General features: G+C 36.7%; 2 protein-coding genes across 2 annotated transcripts; both read right to left on the bottom strand.

The window, feature by feature from the left end:
• Positions 1 to 845: 845 nt before the first annotated feature.
• LOC135735803 (carbohydrate sulfotransferase 12) lies at positions 846 to 3,766 on the bottom strand. Its single transcript, XM_065254366.2, is given in 3 exon segments — positions 846 to 2,441; positions 2,443 to 2,573; positions 3,609 to 3,766. Coding segments are annotated over 3 exon segments (1,218 nt in total). The 5' UTR covers positions 3,626 to 3,766; the 3' UTR covers positions 846 to 1,371.
• Positions 3,767 to 4,063: 297 nt separating this feature from the next.
• Positions 4,064 to 17,710, bottom strand: LOC135735802 (kinesin-like protein KIF19). The gene is made up of 21 exons (XM_065254365.2): positions 17,135 to 17,710; positions 16,614 to 16,694; positions 16,372 to 16,482; positions 15,633 to 15,720; positions 15,410 to 15,546; positions 15,111 to 15,236; positions 14,904 to 14,996; positions 14,706 to 14,807; positions 14,309 to 14,461; positions 14,115 to 14,237; positions 13,010 to 13,143; positions 12,221 to 12,385; positions 9,867 to 10,038; positions 8,530 to 8,800; positions 8,306 to 8,406; positions 7,807 to 7,964; positions 7,631 to 7,718; positions 7,195 to 7,563; positions 5,778 to 5,946; positions 5,565 to 5,669; positions 4,064 to 4,510 (listed from the first exon to the last, which is right to left on the bottom strand). Exons 1-21 carry the CDS (start codon positions 17,174 to 17,176, stop codon positions 4,365 to 4,367), a joined length of 2,934 nt encoding a protein of 977 aa, XP_065110437.1. The 5' UTR covers positions 17,177 to 17,710; the 3' UTR covers positions 4,064 to 4,364.
• Positions 17,711 to 17,760: the final 50 nt, after the last annotated feature.

The following is a 17,760-nucleotide window of genomic DNA, read 5'->3' as shown; positions in this document are numbered from 1 at the left end:
TTCCCGTTCACTTATGGCACATCGTTTCATGTCACTTTATTTACTGGTTTCTCATTTGTTTTCTGTTTTTTACCATTGTCGATTGGATTTTGGGTTAGAGCAACTTTTTGTAACATAAAATTACATCCTAACCCAAACCCCGATTTTAACCCCAACTCCAAGTGACCATGATCTAAAAATAGACAAAACATGGAGAAACCAATATATTAAATTAAATCCTAAAGCAAACCCCAAATCTAACCCTTAACCAAGCGAAAATGGTTTAAAAAACGGAAAACAAATGAGAAACCAATAAATAAAAACGATGTGCCAAATAAGTGAACGGGAAGGACTGGTGTACGCAAAATCTATTGCACGATAATTTGGTGAGAATGGGTTGCGAAAAAAGAATATGGAAAAGGGGCTCACAAACGTTTTTATTTTATACAGGTTTGTAACAACATGAGGGTGAGTAAATGGGTGAACTATCCCTTTAAGAACTCATTTAAAGCACACTGCACTCTGGTGGCCAAAGCAAATCAATGCATTGCTTGAGCCATTCAAACCAGATTAGGAGAAAAGCTTAATTTGGAAAGTATATTTAAGTTATAATTTCACTTAATGGTTTGAATGGGTTTAACTTAGCAATGACCCAAATCCAACTCACACACAGATCAATTTCAGTCAGTAAATTTAATCTGAATGCCCTGCAGTGTAATAGATACAAATTCTAAAATTCCTAAATTATTAAAAGCAATTTTTTTGTGATGATTGCTAAGGTAAATTGCCTTTTTTCTTGTGTTAATTAATTATTCTCTGATAGTCATATGAAATGTTATTAAAATGTGAGGTTTTTTTTTGAAGAAGAAGAAGTCAGCAGCCTTAAAATAGCCTTCAAAAGATGACCACATATAGTGAAAGGTACTCTTTAACTTTGGATGTTTGACTTAATGAAGGGGAAGGTCTACAATTTTGGACCACAATTTGAAATGAAGGTCTGCAGGCTTCAGTGGTGTCTTAGAAGTCAGTGTAATTGTAAACATTTATTTGAAAGTGGTTTCCACAAGGTGAAGATCATGAGCTATAGACTTTCTTACCCATTAAACTCCATGCATATGTCCACACAAAACTGAACTATTACAACTTTTTTTTTTATATGAAATCGAGGTAAATTAAACCTAGTAAATTGAAACTATTATTATTAATCTTGGTCATTATTAAAAATCTAAAAGTCATGAACTTATAATACACATAAAAGTTCATTTAATATATATTACAGAAGGCATTAGCTGCAATATACACTGCTAATACTTAATTTAATTATAATAAAGTGAAAGAGGACTTCATTAATGTAATAAAAAATCTTATGTGCAATTTTCAGTTATTACGATTTCAATCATGGAGAAGTGTCTCAGGTTTGTCGTATCCAAACAATCTGAAGTCCGGTTCATACAGATTGTAAAGTTTTGTCCTGTCAGCTACAGAAATGTTCGCAAACCATTCTCGCTCCCAATTTGTCGCTGTCCTATCGTGATACCCTGGCGGAAAGTGAATCTGATCCATTCCAAGAATCTTCAACAAATGTTTTGCGTCCTCATCAAGACTTTCTAGTTTCCCAATAAAGTCATACTCGATTTGGCACGGATGACATAACCTGTAGACTTGACGCCAGTGTTCATTGAATGGCTCCTCCTTTTCAGTCTGAGAATCTAACAGGTACTTAACAAAGTTTGCAAAGGAGGGGCGAATACCTTTAGCGAATGCCTCTTTAGCTGAACTCGGCGGATTTGAAATATCAGCGTAACGCTGAAGCATTACAGAGCCGAACTGTCTGTAAAAATCTTCATTTGGCTGATCGAACTTGTTTCTGAAAGCAGATATAAGTCGTACAAATGGATCTCTTACGAAAATGAACTTTGTGTAAGTCTTGAGTTTGTGGCGCATCAAACGACGGGAGGCGCGACCGAAGCGTCTCCAAAACCTGTTGAAGGTCAGATGAAGGGTGGCATTGTGGCTTAAGTATGATGGGATGTCAAGAGGATCTCTGTATGCAGCTCCATCAGGTCTCTTAAGGTTTTGGCTGAGCACGATCATGACTCTTTTCCAGTTGGTACATGCCACTTTCGGAACGTAACAATAAATGACACCATGGCGATCATCCACAATGAGATGATCCAAGGCGTGGCTTGGAATTTGATCAAATGTCTTAAATTTTCCAGGGAAATGAAGGCTGCTGTTGGCCAAACATAGCTCTTTTACCGTACGTGTACGATTAGCTTGCCGCACTTTGAGGTCGGGGTGTAAGCTTAAGTTGTTATCTTCTAAGATATGTTTAAGGGGAGTTGTGATGAATGTCTGGTTTAGTTTGACTGACCAGCTTGACTTTTTGGAGTTATCTGAACTGGAGTTCAAGTCAACAGAGGGGACGTAATAAGTGCCTTTTGCCACATCATCCCAGTAAATAATTATGAAGATGACACTCAACATTGTTCCCATCAGAAGGAAACATTGGAGCTGCCTCAGAATTCCCATTTTCATTGGAGCAAAGTCTAAAACAGATCCCAACTTGGATATGTAACATCATGATACGAATTCTGGAAAAAACACAAAGAACATAATATAATATTTTAAAGATTAGATTCAATTTTACTTCTGCATATTTCAGTAGTTTGTACACATAGCAAAACTTGATTTATAACTTTCATTACAAGAGAAGGAATTCTTCAAGTTAAATATCTAAACTAACAGTAGGGTGTGATCGCTGGAGAAACGCACACCCCCATAACTAAAATGGTATGCTGCTATGGAGAAAGTTCAGTCAGAGATACCACAACTATCCACAGGAAACCACATCTAAAAATAAAAGCTTCCAGTTAAAGTGTTCACTTCACAATTTATATATATTTACATATAATGTGGAAATATATACAGAGGCATTTTTTTATCAAAAACATTTCAGCATTATTTATACACATTTCATAAAACGTCAAAATGTAAAACTATGCAACACTAAACCATATTTAAGCTGGTTTAGCCTACAGATATTGTAATTAAATGAAAGTTGCATAAAACAAAATGCATAAACAATTAAACATGAAATATATGAGACTTATAGTTTGCAAACATGAGTCCAGAAAGTACTCTTAATCTTAATGTATTCGAATGAGGTTTTATTGCTATTTAATATCAATATTTCTGTGTTGGTTTAAAGGTTACCGTCTTTAAACAGTTAGGTACTAGGAATTTGAAATCAACATAAATCACTGCTTTAGCTAACAAAAGATTTTGTGAGCATTGTTTTTATCATAGTTTTCATTTTAAAATACACGGTAAAATTGCAGCATTTTTGTCGAATCAACATATATTTTTATGTTACTTTAACTTAACATAACAAATTAGGTTAAACAATTTTAACTTGTATGTATTAGTTATAGTAGGTTAAATTGAGTTGCAAAACCAAGTTGTTTTAACTTCGTGCTGCATTTTTTTACAGTTTACAATGAAAAAAAACAATGCATGTGCAATCAAATGTATTGTAACAGTCACTTCTTCTTAAATCAAAATGCACATCACTTAACTGTAGATTTATAGTGTTCACACATCTCACATACAAAATGTGATTTTATTACCTTTTGCGTGCTGACATTTAAAGTTTGTGATGACATTTTCTCCCTCTTCCACACGGTACATTCAGCAGAGCAGAGTCGTGTCTTAGGTTACTGAAATAAACTCATGAGAACACATGTGAGTGAGAGACGTCTCGCGGGATTTGAAAGAACAGTACGTCGAGAGAGAGAGAGAGAGAGAGAGAGAGAGAGAGAGAGAGACCATATGTATACTATTGTTTATAGGGGTGGAGGAAAAGTGAATAAACACAAAAGCACTTTCTATGGGATGCATCCTATGCTATGATTATAATATATCTGTAATTATACTGTACAACTGTAATTATACAGTATATCATTTTGCTGTATAACTTGTAATCATCTGCACAAAAATGATGCAAATAGAAGTGAATTTAAATTGGGTTATGAGCTACACAGAAATATTTATAAAATAAAAAAATAATAATTTTTGCCTTTACTTGGCAGATAGTAATGTAATGAGGAAAGTGCAGTGAGGAGAGGGGTACAAGATCGGCAAAGGACCTCGAGCCGGTATTCAAACTCGGGTCGCCAAAAGTGTGTCTGCACTATATGTCGGAGCACTGCTCACTACACCATTGACTCTGAATGTAATTTAAATAAAAAAAATGAATAAAACATTTTTACTATAATACATTTTATTGCAAAATCAATAAAAAATTACAAGGATTTTCAAGACAAAGCTACAGTAAATAACCTCTCCCTTTATTGTAGCATACAAAAGTATGACTTTAAATGATTTTATACAGTATGTTTGCATTTCTGCTGAACTTCAGTCTTTCTATTGACATTGTTTATTGCTTTATGCTTAACATTTTTATAAGTGGCCTTCTTGTTATTGCTTTGTTGCTGCAAAAGGTGACTGGTTTGGGAACCATCCGCAAAACCTGAAAATCAAATTAAAAATTGAAACATAAGAAACTTTTGGTTGAATAGCTTTGCAAAAGTAAGACAAGAATGTTTAAAGGGACTGACTGTAAGTAGAATTTTCCCCCATCTAGTGGAGAAATTGTATTTTGCATTCAAACAAACAGTGCTCTTTAGCGCCTCGCTTTTCCAAATGCGTGTTGCAACTACGATAGGCGTTATGTAATCACTGATCTCTTTCTCCATTTCAGCTGGTTTACGTGTTCTGAATGAAAAGCTGTTGTGGAAACTCGTTGGTAGTCTAGTGCTTTTTGTCCCTCTCTGCTATTATAGTTTATCAATACGGCGGAATGACATGAAAGTCTCCTTGGACTTACCCGTTCAATGTAAGTAAAGAGAAGAAATTCTAAGCTTACAAAAAAAGTCAAATCATTGGCAGAGGTCATTTGACACCAATGAGGACATATTTGTGAAAAAAGATATTGATTTTGATTAATAAAACACTTTAAATCCTACATTAAGTCCCTTTAATAGGGCTGGATGATTATGACACCGATTACTCACCGTGATATTGTAATTGTATTATTCGCAATTAATAGATTTTACATTGAAGTTTTTAAAGGCAGGGTGCATGATTTTTGAAAAACACTCTGGAACAGGGAGTCAGGCCGAGATCCAAAACACACTTATAGCCAATCAGCAGTAAGGGGCGTGTCTACTAACCAACATTGTTGCCTGGGTTGCATATGTGTGGGGCGAGTCTATCAAAAGAAGGTCCAGATTCTATTGGGGTAGGGGCGTGTTTGTTTTAGTGATTTCAAATGTCAACATTGGCTTTCAGAGATCATGCACCCCTCCTTTAAATGCTTTATAACTTTCTGTGAAGCAGCTGCATGGTAAATTCTAAACTTCCAAAACTAAATAATATAATGTAAATCACAAATAATTATTGAAGCTATGTCCAAAAACAATTGCTAATGCACATGTCAACTTATCAATTTTAAAATCTCAGTTTCACCACTGTATTTGGTGCCCAAACATCTACTGCTGAAATTGTGCAGCCCTAATTTTTACCTTGCAGTTTTTTGCAGTTTTGTCCTCGTTTGAGGTCTGAATGTCTTTGAGGAAGGGTGCTGGGTGGTGTTCCCCTGATCTCTAGCTTCTGAAGCTGAACTTCACCTAAATCATATGGATAAAACATCAAGATTTTCTCATTTTTAGGCCTGTTTGATGTATATCAATTTATGCAAAAATTGTTTGCAATTTGTAACAGCCGATGTTTTGTACCTGTAGTCTGAAAGATGGGGTTCTTTACTGTAGCTGTGGGAGTTGTTGCAGGGTTTCTAGGACTGTTGTGCAGTTGTATCATGTTTAGAGCCGGTCGCACAAGAAGATTGTCTGAGATGCTCTCCAAAGTTGGACGTCTGGAGGGGTTTTGCGGTGGTTTTTGTACCTGCTGTGGCAAAATTAAAACAGTATTAAATCGGGGTTTAAATTAAGACCACCTATGGTGAAAATTACATTTTGTTCCTCTTCTGAAGCTGGTGTGACTGAACTAATTTGCAAATCCACAACCCCTTTATTCTCCCATTTGTTTCCTGTCCCACCCTCAAAACATCCCATCCAAGTACTGACCAGGCTCAGCCGTGCTTAGCTTCAGTGGGCAAGCTGTCTTGGGCCATAGGGTGATATGGCTGCTAACAAAAGTCCTTAACAAAAATGCAGTTATCTCATTTTTTTTTGCCCAAAATTTTGTCTTTTTGAAGAAACTTCAATCTCCATATTTGAGAGGTGATAAAAAGAGAACAAATGAAAATAGAATGAAAAGGGTTTTTTTGAAAGCAGAGTGACTGTTCTTTCATTTCATATATTGTATGTTTATATATTTAAAGAACATTTTCTGGAAGGCATTAAACTTTTGAATAAGTCATCAAAAATGCTGGTGCTGGCTGGCAACTTAACAGGAAAAGGGTTCATGGCAATGAAAAGGTTTTCAAATCATTAGTCAGTGATTAAATTGCCCTATTTTTACAAATCTCACTTTAGGAATTTAATTGACATTTAACAAATTTGACTGTCTTTAGATGCAAAACCCTCTAAGTAAAAAATCTCAACTACTAAAATCTCCAGGCTCTCTTCACTCTCATTTCTGAAAAAAAGGTAAAGACTCAAAAATATCTAATATATTCAGTGAACCTCCTTTTACCAGGTAAAAATGTATTGCACCTCAACGTGCGCGGGCCGTCATTTACCCAATTAATCTTCTGTGCACTTAGAGGACTTTGCTACTAAATCATCACAGCGTTTAATGGATTCGGCCAACAACGCAATATTTGGCGATTAAGCGGATTTAAAGCAAAACTATTTGATGAACACATAATTTGCGCAGGGGGGCATTCGGTTAATATCATTATCATCATAACGGGGTGGTTTCCCAAACAGGGATTAGCTTAAACCAGGACTAGGCCTTAGTTTAATTAGGAAATATGACTAGTTTTAACAAAGATGCCTTACTAAAAACATTACTTGTGTGCATTTTCAGGCAAAACAAAGGGCACTGATGTACTTTAAGATATGTCATTGCAAGTTGTTTTCAGTTTTGGACAGCTCTTACATTTATATTATTTTTGACAGAGGTGGTGTTAAGCGGCTTTGCATCTGAGCTATTTACATGCAGTTATATCTGCAGAAATAGGATAGATACCCTTTTGTTGGCGTCAAAAGATCTTGACCGTTTCGTGCATCGTAGTCTCTCACGTGACCCCATCCTTCCTTCTGTTCTTTTCGGATCCTGCTTTGACCGACAGCCTCCATGTCTTGCAGAGTTTCCTTTGACCTCAGAAGATTCATCGGCCGAGATAGAAAACAGGCTATCCATGCTCAATGAAGATTTGATCCCTGCCGCTAAACCCCCACCGGCCGTCCTGAAGTTTGACTCTTTCACTTGAAGATGAAAGCGTCGTTTGGCAGCGATGACTGAGATGGTCTTGGTGTCGCTGATGATTTCCCTCAGTGTGTTTGGACTCATGACTTCAGCAAGACATACGGGTGCTGATTCCTCACTACGATACACCTGCTCAAAGACAATTTCAAACGCTATACATCGCTTACTTCTTGACAGAATGTGTGTGCGTGTTTACCTTAACAGCATGCGATGGCCCAGAAGACAAGTGGTGCCGACTGTGTGTTTGAATTTTAGATGATGATTCGAAAACTCTGTTACTGTCACTGTCAGATGGATAGATAATATATACAAGATGAATCCACATTTAGTGCATTTAAGTTACAGTCTGCTTTTCTCATCAGATGACTTTACCTATCATAATCTAGTCCAGAAGAAGAGGAATCAGGTGCATGTTTATGTAACCGATTGAACTTCCTGCTTTTCCGTCGTGTTTTCTCCACTTGACAAGCGTCTGAATCTGTGATGACATTGTGTGTCATTTGTCTGGCTGTAGCCATAATAGAGTCATCCTGTTTAAACAAAGAATATAATATATATATATATATACATATACATATATAATATACATATCATATATACTAATATATATATACACATATAATATATACTAATATATATATATACACATATAATATATACTAATATATATATATATATATATATATATATATATATATATATATATATATATATATATATATATATATACACACATATAATATATACTAATATATACACACATATAATATATATATTATATATACACACATATATATATATATATATATATTATATATACACACATATATACATGGAGGAGTAAAGAAATGAGCAAACAAACACCGCTTACAGCTCTGGGTTTGATTAAATGTTCGATGTCTCCATCACTGTGTTCACTAAAATATAATGAATAAAGCTCATGTAACTCCTTAGGTACACAAAGTCCTTGTTCTGTAACAAACATATAAAAAAAACAATATTGGATTGTTGTTTATATATATTTTAAATTATTTTGTATTTTTAACATATTTACAGTAGTCTACAACATATTTTATCTGTCCGAGTGACCCGAACCTTCAATCAGAGCCTTCTGCTGATGTATGATGTCATAACAGAGCTCCATGTGCTGCTCGTGTTGCCGAATGATGAAGTCTTTATTTCGGATGGTGTTTTCTTTGCAAAGCACAGCTGACTGAATCTCAGTTTTCCCCAGCTCAAGTTCATGGACTTTACAGAGCAAAGTCAGAATCTCTCTCTGTTCATCATTGCTTATGTGCTGAGGCAACAGCTCCTCAATCTTAGACGACTTCAGTTTCATGTTCATAAATTTTTCTTCCAATTCATGCTAAAAGAAATCGAGAGGAAACCAACAGGGGAAAGAGTTGGATAAGTCCATACATACCTTTTTCAGCTCTGTGTGTACCGTAACTCTGTCTGACACACCCACCGCTAGCATAGCTTAGCACAAAGACTGGAAGTAAATGGCTACAGCTAGCATACTGCTTCCAATAAGTGACAAAAAATGCCAACATTTTCCTATTTATATGTTGTGATTTGTATAGTCACACCGTGTACAAATAACAAGGTCATATGACACACAGCCATCTTGTAACCGTATACATACTGGGAACTATATTCTTATAAGGCGAAGCACTGCAACTTGGACGGAGTGATAAGCGCAACTCTGAGCGAACTCTCTGCTCATCACCACGGGGCTTCTCAGATTCTGCGAGCAAATCACTCCGCCCAGTAGCAGTGCTTCGCCTTCTGAGAATATAGTTCCCAGTATGTATATGGTTTAAAGATGGCTGTCTGACTTATCTAACTCTGGGGGATACAGTGAATAAGCTAAATTCCCAAAAAGTTGGTGTGTTACTTAAAAGGACTTTTTTGTTACTTTTTTGCCTTTAAATGTGCAATGTAGGACTTTTAGCGGCATATTGCTGTGAGAATGTGAATTGCAACCAACAGCTCAGTCCACAGCTCACCCCTCCTTGTCATAATGTATAGAGAAGCTTTGGTAGCTGCCACAGGACAAACACATCAGGGTCTGAGACAACGTAGTAACAAAATGCAATCTATATAACAGTTTGTCCGTTTACGGCTACTGTAAAAACATGTCGGCGAAAAATGTAAGGGGACTCACGGTGTATGTAGATAAAAACGGCTCATACTAAGGTAATAAAAACATTACAGTTCATTTTGTCTTTACAAAAATGATAATATAGTTATGTGTATTATACTGCATTTCGGTCAAGAGATCCTTCTAAAAGTTACACAATGCACATTTGTTCGGTTTTATTTAACAGATAAGTAAAGAATGATACATAGGAGAAAGAGGGGAACATGACCACAACCCTAGACCAACTCAAGTGACCCGAGTATCTCTAGTAGGAATGTGTCTTACTCACTATAAGTGCCATTGTTCTTCTCTGTTCATCCAGTAGGGGGCCGATCTCCTCTCGTGCTGCTGCAACATCCTGCGGTTCCTCAGTTCCACTCTCCTGGTCTTCATCTTTCAGTTTGTCTCCTTTCCTTCCATTCACCTCTTTTTGTCTTCGACGGGTTCGATCCCGTTCCCAACTACAGTTTGAGAGAATGAAGGCTGAAACACTTGAAGGTGCATTGTGTAATTTTTCGAAGGATCGCTTGACAGAAATGCAATATAATATACATAACTATATTATAAGTGTTGTACTGTATAAAGACATTAAAAAATGAACTGTAATGTTTTTATTGCCTTAGAATGAGCAATGTTTTTATCTATAATAGTGCTGTGTTCAAAATATCGATACGACGATACATCGTCATGGACGCCTGACGATGCGCGCATCGATACAGCACCTTCCGTATCGATTCGCATGTACTTTTGAAAGTAATGTGACGAATTGCTGTTGATCCGTGATCCATATGAAAAGGACGCATGTGTCCCGCGAAGTACGTAGAGTTAAAGGTGGCGGAGTATACTTTCACTTTGCGTGTCTGTCTCGCTGACGCACGTGTCTGCATAGTGAGCCGCGTACTCGCGCTCTCTCTCTCTCTCTCGTGCGCGCGCGCCTTAAAGTCAATGAGTTCAGTATGAAAGCGCAGATATCTTAGCCTATACTACTGCAAAGGGCTTTATTAGCCATGCTCTTATAAAACAGTACTAACGCATTTGAGAAGAAACACGACAAAGATTTGCATGTGAAAAGTGTATGTCTAGAGAAGAGATACAGAGCTACTTCAAACTAACTGTCACATTAATAATCTGATTTCTATTAAATAGTATTAAGTCTGACTGCATGTTTATAGATATATTCATAGATGTAGAATAATGAGAGACAAGAGTAAGGCACCATCTTTGTAAAACTGCTTTTAAAAAAACATAAGTACTAACTCTGGGATTTTAAATATTTCTAATAGCTAATAAATGAATGGCAAAAACACAACTGTTACAACACTGCTTATTCAATGTACAATAAACAAATAATAATAATAATAATAATAATAATGTTACTAAATTCTGAACAAAAATGTAATTCAAAATAGTCTTGTATCGTGATGTGCATCGTATCGGGACCCTTGTATCGGGATACGCATCGTATCGGGGAATTGTTGGCGATACACAGCCCTAATCTATAAACATGACAGGTCCCCTAACATAGAAGACATCGTTTCGCGACACCATGTTTCTACAGTAGCCCTAAACAGACAAACTGTTCTATGGATGGACAAGCGGTCACGAGTGAAACTTAACTTTCGGTCTCTGTTTGTTTAATGGTCTGACTAGTTGCTAAACTTTACTCTTGAACAAATACATCGTTAAAAATGACAAATTGTTTCCTAAAGACGAGGGAAGATGGCAAACATGGATTACCGCTATTTGATGGGAGGTTTGGCAACCGATCTGTAGTTAAGATTGCATACATTATATAATACACATTTTACATGGTAACGTTAGCTCAGTGTAGTTTTTGATATGCTTTAGCTATGATTTGAACTAAGGTTATCTACATGTTGTTGTTTTTTTGCTTGTTATCAGAAATACACAACTCTAAAAGGTCTTTGTTGTTTTTGATTCTTAGCGAAGTTTAACGGAAGTTACGTGTGTTCCACTAAAGCCGTTTGTTTATGTTGTTACTGCTGAAACTGTCTATAGACCAGTTCAAATGATGTAAACAACACTGGTCCAGAAACACTTCCTGTTACAGTTTGTGACAGTTATTTTTTTATTTTACATATATTATTATCTTTAAGAGGTTTATATGTTCTGTTGGTTTATTTTATCCCAACGTTTATCTAGTGTTAAAAAACAGAAACAGGAAGTGCTTCTGGACCAGTGTTGTTTACATCTTTTGAACTGGTCTATAGAACGCGTTTTGTGAGATGCGTCTGTCTGCGGACTGCAAGACAGGGGTGTAACAGGAAAGGGTGTTACTTGAAGCAGGGGCGTAACTTGACATTGTCCAATCACACAGAACTACGAGATGTCAAAACGGTCCTACACTCACGCCATTTACAATCGGACGGCTAGATGACGCTAAAAATCTACAAAGTGGACTGAATGGATTTTGGTATAATCTAGGAATGAGCATTTACTTGAAAAGTGTTTATTTAAAGTCCTTAATAGATAAGAAAGGCAACACGTTTCCAGCACTTTTAAATAAATAATTATATATATATTTTTTAACCGCTAGGGGATGGCAAGATTCTCAAACTAAAAGATTATTGCATCAATGCAATGGAAAACATGTTTGTTGTTGTATTTTTGGTTTGTGTTTACTCTGAGATGGTGAGCAGATGTCTTGAGGTGTCTATGTGGAGCTCCATGTTGCAGTTTTCCAACTCCATCAGACTCCGTCTGATCTCCATTTGCTCTCTGAAGGCAGACAAGAGCTGCTCTCGCAGTTCACCCATCTCATATTGACCGTACTGCTGCACATCAGCTAACACAAAATCACAGTACACACACAGACCAATCAATACATTCAGTCTGAATATACATTTCTATATACATTTTCCTTATGTTTGTGCACAGAGGGACTTTATCTCACTCTTTTTGGTTCTGCCTTAAGCTCCATAACTATTGGCAAGACGTATTTAATCGTTATGCAGCCGACTACCTCTCCGGAAATTGGACGGGCGATTTTGGCTATTCTGACACTGTTGCTTCTTTGCCATATTACCTGCAGCTGGCACATGCTTACATGCTTGGTACGGTTCTCACTAAGAGAATATTATTGAAGGGGTGGAATTAAAAACATGGTTTCACCATGTTTTCAAAGATGGCTTGCTGAGGTGGTTTCTGTCCTAATCCTGTTAAAAGTATGGTTTAGCAAAGCCAAGTCTCAGCCCAAATTCTCCAAGGTCCTTGATTTTGTGTGCGACTTTATTCAGTTTTTTTTTTTTAAAGAAAAACATTTATTTAATTGGCAAGCACAGGATTCTTCTATCAAACTAATACACATGTGAAAACATTTAATCACTAAGGTATACCACAGACAACATTCACTACACGTTTTTTTACCTTTCTAACCTCTCTCTCATTTTGTTAATACATAAATCCCCCCCTTGAATCTCACCAATGTCTTTCTGCTGCTCTTGGTTGATCTTTGCACGAAGTCGAATGATTTCACTCCGTAGGTCAGCAATAATGCTTGTGTATTGGGCCAGGTGATAGGAAACATTCAGCAAATTACATTTTACCTGTTAAAAAGGGGACAGCGTACACTTAAAAAACAGACTATATTCTAGGCTAAGGGCAAAAAAAGTTCAGAGATTATTTTATGAGAATTTAGGTTATGTGAAGTGTCTTGTATGAAAGTGACCAAATGGACATACAGAGCAATGTTTTAAAGGGGACATTTCACAAGACTTTTTTAGTCAAATAAATCTTTGGTGTCCCAAGAGTACATATGTGAAGTTCTAGCTCAAAATACCATATTGATAATTTATTATTACGTTTAAATTGCCACTTTGTAGGTGTGAGCAAAAATGTGTCTTTAAAATGCAAATGAGCTGATCTCTGCACTAAATTGCAGTGCCGTGGTTGGATAGTGCAGATTAAGGGGCAGTATTATCCCCTTCTGACATCACATGGGGAGCCAAATTTCAATGACCTATTTTTTCCCATGCTTGCAGAGAATGTTAAAAAGTTACTGGGTTGATCTTTTTCACATTTTCTAGGTTGCATTGGGGACCCAATTATAGCAATTAAACATTGAACAAAAATCAGATTTTCATTATATGTCCCCCTTTAAGAGTGCCACAGAAGAACAATAGTCACTTTTAATTGAAAACAAGCTTTTGTGTCATTTTAAATACTAAACTCTGTTTGTATAATGCTTTTATAATGATTGAAGTCTCATAATCTTCAAAAGCATCAAAGTTTGATTTCAATCATTGATTTCAATATTTGACATGGCCGTACTAAGTCAATATTATACATATTAAAGGAGTAGTCCACTTTATAGATGGGGCCCATTGACTTATCATAGTATTTTTTTTCTACTATAAAAAGTCAATGGACCCCATCTTTAAAGTGGACTACTCCTTTAAGGTTATATTTTCACAGAATGAAAAATGTATGTAAAAGCAGTAAATCACTAAAAATGACCTTGTACTGGTACAAAAATAAGCACTTAAATTTTGGTTTATGCAGATTATCCATATTTTACCTTGGTTCGTATATTTTTGGCTTTGTCAGCATAAACCAGCGTGTTTCTCGACTCTTCAAAGTTGCAGCTTGCAGGACTAATGTGAGTGATCATGACTGTGCGACTATTTCCCCCCAGAGCATCCTGGGAATGACAGGCCAGAACTTAAAGCAACTGTTTGAGATTTGAGACGGTTTAATCCTGGTTTAGCTCACCTTCAGAAGCCTGGTGAGTTTGCTGTCTCTGTAATTGACAAACTGAGGACCTTTACCACACTTTTCACTCAAAGCATTGATGCAGTTGGCCAGCGCTAACAGAGAACGATTAATATGTGCACCTTCTGTCATCCGTTTGCCTCTGTTTTGTGTCTGGAAAAAAATAAGAGTACTGAAGTACAGATGTTTCTTTATTACTAGTGTTAATTGCTGCAATATTAGCCAGTCAAATACTTTATTATATACATATTATATGCATGTTAATAATGAGAGACAAGACTAACTTATTCATTTAATTGAAAGATGATAGAGGACATTATTAGACTACAGTCCCTAAAGAAGTGGAAAGCTTTCAATGCAGTACACAAACTTAGACACAGACTAAACACACACAGACCTGTGACGCCCGCTCGCTTCCTGCCAAGTCTACCATGAATAGTTTTCCGACTCTGACCTCCTCATTGATATCCTTTACTCGGCTCTTTTGTTTGACTGTCACCTGTATTGCAGCAGACAGGCAGATGCTCAGACTGTGTGCCAATTTAAGGTCATACTGTATACCCGGTTAGGGTGTCTGTTTGTGTTCTACACTGACCTGCAGTATAGCATGAGAGCGAGATGATGTCTTGTTGGCAGCAGTAGACTCCTGAGTCCTCTGTTTATTTCCTTTGATCAAAAAAGCCATGATCTAAAATCACAAGTTCATCATGCATTATGATGAGAGTCAAATGATGAAAATGAACGCGAGTCAGTGCAAAGCAAGCATCTTAGTATTTAGATATTACAAATATTTATAAGGTACCTCTTCTGCATTACATGTAGAGAATTCTGTAAGGCCAGTGATTCGTATTTCTCCTTTAGCATCCTCGCGAAGCTCAAGATATCCAGAAGATGGGTTTAACAGATCTCGGATCATCTCATTGTATATCTGCAAACAATTTATTAGTATTTTGATAATTCAACTACTCTACATTTTTAATAAAGCTGTCAGAAACGCTGAAAACAGCTAGTTTTTACAGATACTGTAAAAACTTTATTTGTAAAATCTAAACGTAAGAGACCAAAAAAGGTTAAAAGTCCTTCTTTTACAGTTGCCCTTACCTCAATGTAAGACATATAAACACTGCAGTCCAAGTCCTCACTGCTTTCTTGAATAACCTTGAAGAGGTCATTGAGGGTCCGGATATAAATGCCAGGCTCAGAATCTAAACCTAACATAGTGTATGTCTTTCCAGCTCCTAAAAGAAATAAATTTTGTGTTTTTACTTTTTATTTCAGTTTTTAAAATGTTTATCCAAACATTAATAAGAACACTTAACATTACCTGTTGGTCCATAGGCAAAGACTGTGGCATTATAACCTGAGATCACAGCATCAATAAGGTTTTTTGTTGTTGCAACATAGACATCCTCCTGAAATAAAGAAAAAAAAATTGTTTTCTTGATCATGTTGAATATTTCAAAATTGTATCAACTTGATGATTAAACTATTGAGCAATTTTTTATAGGCGTTTCATACGGTACGCGGCTGCACGGCTACAGCTTTTCTCGTGTAGTGGAAGTGTTTTGTGGAGCATTGAGTGCAAATATATTTATCTGAATAGCTGTGTCCAAGGAAGGGGCAGGATTTTCAACCTCTGTAACCGCCCTTGTTTTGGCGCTTGCCGCACGTCTCCTATTAAAAATGAACTGGACACTCGTACCATGTGAAAAGCCCTTAAGAGTTGCCCTTAAAATGCCAAAGGATCTCATATAAACAGAAGAAAATATATGATAAGCAAACATCTGATTTAAAGGCGGGGTGCATGATCTCTGAAAGCCAATGTTGACATTTAAAATCACCTAAACAAACACGCCCCTACCCCAATAGAATCTGGACCTTCTTTTGATAGACCAGCCCCACACATATGGAACCCAGGGAACAATGTCGTTTAGTAGACATGCCCCTTACTGCTGATTGGCTACAAGTGTGTATTGGACTCCCTTTTCCAAAATGTTTTTCAAAAATCACTCACCCCGCCTTTAAGAGACAGTGTAATTATTTTCTATATTTTATATACACACCTGGGTGGCAGTATAGTTGAATGCCACATCAAACATGTATGTTTTCTCACGGGAGCGTTTGGACCTCAGAATATCGTCGGGGTCCTCATAGGGGTCCATCAGCACCACCATCTAAAGCATTAGTAAAGTAGATTAACTCCAGTTTGTGTAGTAGATTAATTCTACAATGTTTACCTAGCTGCAAAGTTATATGTGAAGCATAGGTTTGAGTAAAGCTAAGTTTAACCTTCCTTATTGCCTACCTGATGGTCAATCTTATGCGCCACTACGGTAGCGCCCTCCTCGATCTCTGCGTCGTTCAGAGGACGAATGCGCAATGCAACCTTGAATCAATGAACATGCTATGTTAAACAGATGATTCTGCCTAAGCATTACAGCGGTTTACAATTTGTTGCAATAACAACCAGCTGAATTAATAACATTTTTAGGTACTACTTAGTTTAAAGAAAACGAACGTGCAGTTTGATTTAATAGTATGCAAGAGAATTAATGTAATCTATGTTATTAATTATGCATGTTTATACTTACATTTTTATAAGTAACGTTAGCCTATTAAACTGCACCTGTCATGATCGCACATAACAGACCTCGAAATATCGCGACTGACCAATCAGAATCAAGTATTCCAGAGAGCCGTGTAACTCAATAATAAACAGTTAGTTTATTCATCTAAATAAGCATCATTTATGTGTATTACAGGCTGTAACCCTATCGCGTAAGGTTACTGTTAAATAAACTTTAATTACGTGTAAATTCAGCCTACCGTGAGTTGATAGTCCTTCCACTCTCCCGACACATCCTTCATCTTTTCACCCAAAGTTACCTCAGGCTGACGCTATATACCGAACCAAAGTATTGTACAGACGAGACCAAAACACACATCGACTAGATCCAAAGAATAAACTGGAAACTACACAAGGTTTAGTTAATCTTGTTGATGGCTACAGTATAATCCCGTTGTTGTGATCAGGCGGGATTGTGGTCTTTCCCCGGCGGAGTCCTGAAGTCACCAATCGCCTGTTGTTAACAGTAACAAAATCCCACAGAGGTGTGAAATAACCCGACGGGCTTCCACCGTGCTACTACTATTTAAAGCCATCATTTGCACTGCAGTTCAGATCAATAATAAAAGATAGTCATCCGAATGTTTACCAGTCAGAGGGACTTGAAGTTCAACGGCAGTTTAACGAGTCAAATCACTCCCACCGCGCATGGGCTTGACCAAGCTGTTACTGTTGTTATGGTGACAGATAATACACTGATTGGTTACATTCTGATAACACGTTTAGCGCCAAACGGAATCAACCAGTAACGTATACTGTTCAACAACTACTGCATGTTTGACAATCACACATTATTCAATTAAATTATTATTAAATTATTATTTTA

The sequence above is a fragment of the Paramisgurnus dabryanus genome, chromosome 4 (genome assembly GCF_030506205.2).
Source record: "Paramisgurnus dabryanus chromosome 4, PD_genome_1.1, whole genome shotgun sequence".
NCBI classification, from domain to species: domain Eukaryota; kingdom Metazoa; phylum Chordata; class Actinopteri; order Cypriniformes; family Cobitidae; genus Paramisgurnus; species Paramisgurnus dabryanus.
Note: the sequence above shows the minus strand (reverse complement) of the source record. Positions and strands in the feature narration are given on the sequence as shown.

Coding starts and splice junctions, on each gene's coding strand:
- LOC135735802 (XM_065254365.2), bottom strand. CDS start 17,176: ATGAAGGATGTGTCGGGAGAGTGGAAGGACTATCAACTCACG. Junction 15,237..15,409: donor TTTATATGTCTTACATTGAG/GTAAGGGCAACT, acceptor AATTGTTTGCAG/ATATACAATGAGATGATCCG. Junction 12,386..13,009: donor AAAGACATTGGTGAGATTCA/AGGGGGGGATTT, acceptor TGATTTTGTGTT/AGCTGATGTGCAGCAGTACG.